Source organism: Helianthus annuus, chromosome 13 (genome assembly GCF_002127325.2).
Source record: "Helianthus annuus cultivar XRQ/B chromosome 13, HanXRQr2.0-SUNRISE, whole genome shotgun sequence".
NCBI classification, from domain to species: Eukaryota; Viridiplantae; Streptophyta; class Magnoliopsida; order Asterales; family Asteraceae; genus Helianthus; species Helianthus annuus.
The window spans coordinates 170,868,395-170,877,172 of NC_035445.2; the positions used below are offsets into that span (position 1 = coordinate 170,868,395).

An 8,778-nucleotide genomic window follows, 5' to 3' on the forward strand; every position below is an offset into this window, starting at 1 on the left:
TCGATAAACAAACGAGCTTTATTTTAGGTTCAAGCTCGGCTCAAGCTCGATACGGCTCGGCTCGTTTCAAGTTTTTTCTCGAGCCGATCTCGAGTAGGTCACGAGCCGCTCGGCTCGTTTGCACCCCTACTTACCATCCTTAATGACGGTAGCTACTCGATAACTAACATCTATCAGAATCTCTCGATAATAGTCAATACGTTCTCCATGAATGATCAGTTTACTCAACAATTTAAACAGTCCAGTAACAGTAACTTTCAAAAGCGCGAAAAGCTCCAATGACTATAATCTAAGCCGATAACAAAAAGACGAGTTATACATGATTATGCATATTGATGTATAAAAAATCTTGGTTACTATAATATTTTAATTGTTAACAGGTTGTTTCCCTTTTCTCGCTCTTTCTAGTTCAGATTCGGCTTCTTTAAGTTGTTGTTGGAGCCTTGAGACTCTTTGTTCTAGCTCTTCTATTGTACCCTCAGTAAGCATTGGTTGATACGGTTTCAAGAAATGTTGTGAAAACGCTTTTAATGCTTCGACTCCACAAACCTGTCAAAAAACCAATAAGTTTGTCGTAGAATATCAATAAACAATTCACATGGATTTATATTTTTTTAGTTTCAATTGATCTTGACGATACGAAATGTAAGAAGACTATCAATAAACATTTCTTAAACGGTAAGAAGAACAGTTAACAATTGTACAAATTTGAAATTTGGCCTGAGGGGTAAAAAGGTAATATTACCCGTTTTAGAGTTAACTGTCGTTTACGTCCCTGACATTCGAGTGGCTTGTTTACAAGGACGGAAATGGCATAAGGGGTAATATTACCTTTTAGTCTTTTACCCCTCATTTAACGGTCAAAGTTAACAAGCGTTAACTTTTTGGACGGAACTGGCATATTTTAAGAATGTCAGGAACGGAAATCGTACAAATTACAAATTTGGCCTCAACTAGCATAATTGGACAAACCACAGGGACGAAAATGGCAGTTAACTCTTCTTTTTATAACTCTTTGAAACTTAAAAAGCTTACGACTTCTTTTTAGATGAATCTAATACGATATACAACTTGTTGATCAAGAAAATCATAATCCATAACTAGTAAAGAATCATGTACCTCTTGTGGCAGCAATGGCAACTTCGTAATATGAAAATCATCATACAACATGTAGAATTGATCCAAGTATTTTTGTTGCATTTTCATTCGAGCTTTGAGCAACTTTGATTCCACACCTATAACAAGATTAAAAGCCGAAGTAAGCTTCACTTATGCTTATACCACGTGTTCCGTTCTGTGGGTTGTATTTAGGAAAAATTACAAGTTTTGTCCTTTATCTTTATACCACTTTTCAAGCGGTGTCCTTTTTAACGAATGTTGACAGGCGGTGTCCTTTACTAGGTATTTTGTTGCAAGTTTAGTCCTTTACACCCAACCTAGTTAAAAAACCCTGTTAATTCTTGGGTGTAAAGGAGACTAAACTTGCAACAAAATACCTAGGTAAAGGACTAAACTTGCCACAAAATACCTAGTAAAGGACACCGCCTGTCAACAATTAACAGGGTTTTTTAACTGGGTTGGGTGTAAAGGACTAAACTTGCAACAAAATACCTAGTAAAGGACACCGCCTGTCAACATTCGTTAAAAAGGACACCGCCTAAAAAGTGGTATAAAGATAAAGGACAAAACTTGTAATTTTTCCTTGTATTTATATAGATACGGGACCCAATAAATCAAGAAGATAATTTGGCTAAATAAATGAATTTCTTATTCATGCGAAAAGCGTACCTTCTTCATCAAAAAGCACTTGGTTGATGATGATATTATGCGTATCGATCTCAAACTTAGCAAGTTCTTGCACAAGTCTCTCTGTCTCGTATAACGAGAGGAATTCAGGGATGCACACACATACAAAAGTTGTCAAATCCTGCATTGGAGAATATAATTTTTAACTTTTCAAGTTTTCATGGTGTTGAATGTTTGGCAAATTCTGATTTTTAATATAGTAATGGATACAATAAGAATATATACAAGTATTATTACCTGACCTATTAAAAATCAATTTTCTTGCATTAAATCATTAATTCGACGACACGTTAATATAATAACATAACAATAAGCAAAATTTTGCAAAGCATACTTTCATGTTAAATTTACCTATTGGCTCATGTTCAATTTCACAAGGTCTTTTGTTACTACTAAAGGGTATTTTAGACATTTCACCAATAGACACATACCGGATCTTTAAACTGCTTGTTTACTTGCTCAATAACGTCTTTCATGCCCTCCAACTTTCCAAGAATTGCATCCTCGCCAAACTCTTCTCCAACACCAAACATACGCGTCATCTGCCATTAAATTCCACCAATTCATTAATAACCCGCATAAGAAAACGTGTATTGACCCCAAAAGCGGACCTATGTTGCGGGTCCTGTATACTTGATCTCAAATCAAATGACGATTAGAGAATAGAAAATGAGTAAATTTTGAGATTATATTCATTGACACACTTCACCGTTCTCTAATAAGTGGACGTCATATCATATATAATACTTAACCGGGGCCCACACTGTCATCGTTACTTTCTACCTCAGCTACACGGGATCCACAATCATGTCTTCATTACTTGTCAACGATATTGTTAAATAATGAAAACAAATTTGGATTTACTATTTTGTCATGTCATAAAATCGAGTTTTAAATAAAAATATTTAAATACCTGACCCAACAAGCCACCGAATTTACTCTTTAAGCTCATTATTTTGTCAAGACCTTTCTCTAATGTTGAAGGAAATTGTAGCAACCGAAGTGTATGACCGGTGGGAGCAGTATCAAAAACTATCACCGAATAATCCATAGTTTGCACTAACCTAACACCAAATATGATGGAAATAAAAAAAATAAGAGTGAATTTCAAGGATTGTCTTTTATCTTTATACCCATTTTCAGGCGCTGTCCTTTATATTCAAAATTGATGAGTTTTGTCCTTTATGTTTTCACATCATACACGTTTTGTCCTTTAGGCCTAACCCAGTTAGTTTTTTCAGTTAAATTTGGTCATATTTTTTGCACATGAGGGCATTTTTGTCAATACAAAGGTAAGTTCAACGGCAGATTTACAGCTCAATGCTTCTGCAACCTTTGAATTGACAAAAATGCCCTCATGTGCAAAGCACATGACCAAATTTAACTGAAAAAACTAACTTGGTTAGGCCTATAGGACAAAACGTGTATGATATGAAAACATAAAGGACAAAACTCGTCAATTTTGAACATAAAGGACAACGCCTGAAAATGGGTATAAAAATAAAGGACAATCCTTGAAATTCACTCAAAAAATAATCTCAAAAAAATATATTTCGTATCCAATAACAATTCAAAGATATATGTTATTCACGGATTTGAATATCAGATTACCTAATTGCCATTCTCATAATAAAGATGTCTATATTGAAGGGTATTTATTAATTATTATACACATTTTACTAATAGATGAAAATAATGATAACAGGTACTCACTTTAGCATCTCCGCAAAACTCATAGCCTCGTCGATTCCAGGAATTGAGTTTGCTAAATCTGATAGGAAACCGTCCATTCCATCTGAACTACCGGTATCTTCGTTCTCCACAGTGGGGTCCACCTCCTGCAAAATGAAACGGGGTTTTGATCCGCTAGTGTTTCTATCTCTAATTATCATATTTAAGGAGTTTTAACAATGGTTAATAGTCGGATTTCATCCTACAATTACTCAACAAAAACGTAACTACAAGTACAACGGGCAAATTTTGCATTAAGAATATTATCAACAAATGCAATAGATTTTCACGAACAGAGACAATGATACAAATGAGGTGTATTTAACTTATTAACTAGTGCACGAGTCTTCAATGAATAAACACAACCAACAAGCTACATTGTGTAAACAAGCTCTAATGATTGACCGTTTGATAGAAATCGCCCAAACAAGTTCACCTGACCGGCTGACTTTGTATAGGCCAAAGGTCATCATAGGCTCATAGCATGCAAAAACATTAAAATATTAATCAAATTCAGGAGACTTCGCGACAAAAAAAAAAAAAAAAAAAAAAAAAAAAAAAAAAAAAAAAAAAAAAACAGATAACTGTATCACTATTGCAAACAACCATGTTCAAAATAGACCATAAAACTATCAAGAAACAATCTTGATTCTTTTTAATAACTGACTTAAGTTCATTAAACCCTAAATCCCGAGCATAGTTGTGAATGGCGATAGCGACAAATAGCGATAAGGTACCTATATGCTACATAGCGAATAGCGATAAATAGCGAGCAGCTATTTTATAAATAGCAACACATTAGAAAAATAAATGTAAAAAAATTGTACATGTATATTATATCAAAATACCATGGTATATATGCTATTTTACATGTATATCTAACAAACACCTAAATTCCAGCTATTTTATAGCTATATTTAATTGCTACTTATATTAAAAAAACAAAAAATAAATTAAAATATCTCTATCATCGCTATCTATCGCTACAACCCTAATAGCGAGCCTAGACCTATACGCTACGTAGCGCGCTATAGCGATCGCTACCCTCGCTATTGACAACTATGATCCCGAGAACTAAAATCAATCAAGAATCATAATCATAGCATACAAAATAAAGAATCTATAAACTAATGCATGATTCTTCACTGAATAAACACAACCAACAAGCTACATTTGTACAAATTAGTGTCAACAAACTCGAATGATTAACCGCTTGATAGAAATTGCCCAAATTCAGGAGTCTCAATGGATATCATTATTGCAAACAACCATGTTCAAAACAGTCTATATTCAGTTTATTTATCTAATTAATAGGCCATACAAGTATAAAGAAACAATCTTTCTTTATTTAATTAATACAATGAGTAAATTACGATTTTGGCCCTTGTGGTTATATCACTTTTACCCTTTTAGCTCAAAAAAGAATTTTTTAACATCTGAGCCCCCAACGTCTTTTTTTCTAACCCTTTTGGCCCCTAACACTAACCCCATCCATTAAATGTTAGGGGCCAAAAGTAGGGCTGTTCATTTTTATCTAAAACCCGAAACCCGACCCGAATTCAAAGCCACTCGAACCCGAATTAGCGAATACCCGAAAAACCCGAACCCGACCAACCCGAACTTTAAATGGTTCGGTTATCGGGTCACTTTTTCCAGGCAAAATACCCGAACAACCCGACCCGAATAACCCGAAACACGAAACCCGAAAAAAAAACCCGAACATTTATTGTTTTTTTTTCTTATAAAAGTGTTTAGATTTTGAGTCTTTAATAGATGGAACACTAAGTTTTGGGTTTTTTAAATATTATAATAGCATATTGTCAATTAATCTTTGAACTTTGATGATATTTATAAAGAACAATATGAATTTTGATGATACTTTGTAAAAAAAAACAATTATTTTCATTTTACATCTAAACCCGAAAACCGAATAACCCGACCCGAACTAACCCGAACCCGAATAACCCAAACCCGACTAACCCGAACTTTAAATGGGTTGGTTATCGGGTCAATTTTTCCCAGAAAAAAACCCAAACAACCCAACCCGAAAAACCCGAAACCCGAAGAAAAAACCCGATGAACACCCCTAGCCAAAAGGGTTAGAAAAAAAGACGTTGGGGGCTCAAATGTTAAAAAATTCTTTTTTGGGCTAAAAGGGTAAAAGTGATATAACTACAGGGGCTAAAATCGTAATTTACTCTAATATAATTAACTTAGGCTCAATAAACCCTAAATCCCACCAAATTCACATAAACCCCACCCAAATACCAAAATCAATCAACAAACATAAAAAATTAACTAACAACGATTCATCAAAGAACATGATTATTAGGTAAACAACCAAAAATCAACAAAGTAATGAATTAAGAACTGAACTTTATAGAAAGTAAGCATATAAAACTCTATAAAAACAACCAATTGGTGTAAACAAACTCGAACGAATGACCTTTTGATTGAAATCGGCCAAACAAGTTCGCCCGACCCTATATAGGCCAAATGTCATATAAAACTGTATAAAAACAACAAATTTCAGGAGTCTCAATGAATATAAAGAATTGAAAAGCTACACCATGTTCACAATAGTTCGAATTCTATATATTCACCCAATCAATAGGCCGTAAAAGTATAAGGAAACAAACTTCATATATTTTTTATAAATAACTTAAGCTCAATAAACCCTAAAATCTACGGTGTTGTTTGTTTTTTAAGAGGTAAAATGTCTGCAGTCTGCGGACCACATCTGCAGACATCTGTATAAGAAGAGGTGGTGGTGGTGGTGCTTTACCCTCTGCAGACCTTAGAAGATCTTAGAAGTGATTGGGCCAAGTCTGTACCAAGAAGTGCTTGCACGGACATTTTTTAATGAAACGTCTTCGGAAAAACAAATAGTCTGCAGATGACAAGACTGCGCGTGGTCTGCGTGGTGCAGATAGAAGAGGCTCTTTTTAAGAAAAACAAACACCATCTAAATCCCACCAAATTCACATAAACCCCAAATACCAAAATCAATCAACAAACATAAAAATTACCCAACAAAGTTTCATTAAAGAGCATGATTGTCAGGTAAACAACCAAAATTCAACAAATTGATGAATCTAGAACTGAACTTTAAGGAAATTAAGCATGAAAAGACTAACCATAGCAACAAGAGTAGGAGATTTAGTAACCAATATTCAACAAATTGATGAATCAAGAACTGAACTTTATAGAAATTTAGTATGAAAAGACTAACCATAGCATACAAATTGGTGAACCCATTAACAAGAGTAGGAGATTTAGTGAATCTTTGTTGAAAAGCATCACTGAGATTGTGAGCAGGATCGGTAGAGATGATGAGAACAGAGGGTCTGACAGAAGCCAAAAGGATTGAGAGAATGGAGCTGCAAGTAGTTTTGCCAACACCCCCTTTGCCACCAACAAATACCCACTTCAAAGTTTCTTGTTCCAGTACGTTTTGAATGGTTCCTTCTGGTACATCTTGTTCCGCCATTAAAGTTTCTGTTTTTATGAGTTTTGAGTGATCTTACGCAAGCCCCTGAAACTGGAAAAGAGAAAGGGGTGGGTGGTGATTTGGGATATTTGGTACTTGGTAGATATTTGGTACTTGCCTACTTGGTAGGGATATGCACCCATATTGAAAATATTTGGTATGGTACGGTTTGATATTGTTACTGGTTATTGGTACGGTACCAGTATTTTAAGGTCAATAAAATTACAGTACCGTATTAGATCGTCTCCGAAACAATACCGAAAAAACGTTAAAAGTGGGTACCGAACCAATACCGAAAACGTCAAAAGTGGGTACCGAATTAGTACCGAAAATATACCGGTTCGGGAAATGTAGTAACGGTACCTGGTACCAATTGTTCATCCCTAGTTATTGTTCGGTGATGGAGTTTTGATGATTTACGACTTCAAAAGGGGGAGTTTTGATTGTGGTTTTGTGAACAAAACGAAAAGGGATGAGCTCGGTATCGTACCAATATCGAAAATACCGATCTAAAAAATAGTTGAAGATAGGTTTTGTTACCGATACCAAAGTTGTTCGGTATGGTACAGATACGGTATGATGTTTGAAGGTAAAAAACGGTAAAATGTTTATACCTTACCGAAAGTACCAATTTTAAAAATGCTAAAATGTGGGTAGGTACTGATTTAGTTACGATATTTGGTATCATTTGCTCATCTCTAACGGAAATGGATATAGAATGATAGAAGCCCTTTGGTGTTTATGGATATGGTATCCATACAGGCCGGCCCATCAATGTATAAGAGTGAAGCTATGAGCCCAAAAAATAGAAATCATCTTTTAGAAAAGAATTATAAGCTGGGCTTGGGTTTGGGCTGTAGATGAAAGTAGGGAGATCAATCGTTTATTTATTTTTCTTCTAGGTGTCTTCCTTATCAAAATTTAATATGATTTGGGTTGAAATTTTTTTAACTATAAATTTGGATCACACTAGGCAATAATGCTTATACATAAATTCAGAAGAAAACTCAATAAATATGGGAAAAACTCTTTGTGGGAATCAAACCCAAAACCTAATGGTCCTTATATCTTATCTTACCCCAAAGATGTCACTAGGCTATAATACCATGGGCTGATTTGGGTTGAATTACCTGTCCACTTTTAAAGGTATCTAACTATCTTGTTATATGTAAGATGTGATCCTTCCTCTGGAGTATTGCTTGAAGTTAATGTGGGGCTAATCCACTTGGTAGAGAGAGACACATTCATTTTAAAGGGCAGGTCTAAGGTTCAAATCTGCGCAAAGGAAAATAGTTTAGGATTATTGGTGTTATGTATAGTAGGAATTAGAATAAACTTATAATGAATGAACTCAAATTTCATAATGATAAAAAAATTACCTAAGAATGGCAGGTAAACATGCAACAAGTTGCGCCACAATCCCATTTTGAAAAGCAAATCCAATTCAAAGAAAAAGTGTTGTTGGAATCCAAGTAGTTTAGTCATTGGTTCTTCTGGCTGTGTGACTATGTGGAGTAGAGTAAGATGATAAATGTGAAATTTATGCACATTACTTTAATAACAATGATTTAATGGTTCACCTAATATTAAGTAAATTGAATGTGAGCTTTTGAAGTCTTTTTTTAAATGTGTATTTGGATGAAATAGTCGAACGGTTATTCTAAATGGTCCACATAGTCGTGTCACTTAATTTCTAAGTATTTGGCCAGTTAAGATAGTCGTCTCGTGTCGTGTGAGCTACATAATTCATA

General features: G+C 34.6%; 1 protein-coding gene across 1 annotated transcript; it reads right to left on the minus strand.

Moving 5' to 3' along the window:
* Window positions 1-201: 201 nt before the first annotated feature.
* Window positions 202-7,163, minus strand: LOC110894047 (ATPase ARSA2). The gene is made up of 7 exons (XM_022141210.2): window positions 6,770-7,163; window positions 3,520-3,644; window positions 2,720-2,870; window positions 2,238-2,348; window positions 1,789-1,927; window positions 1,120-1,235; window positions 202-549 (listed from the first exon to the last, which is right to left on the minus strand). Exons 1-7 carry the CDS (start codon window positions 7,025-7,027, stop codon window positions 367-369), a joined length of 1,083 nt encoding a protein of 360 aa, XP_021996902.1. The 5' UTR covers window positions 7,028-7,163; the 3' UTR covers window positions 202-366.
* Between the last annotated feature and the right edge of the window lie 1,615 nt (window positions 7,164-8,778).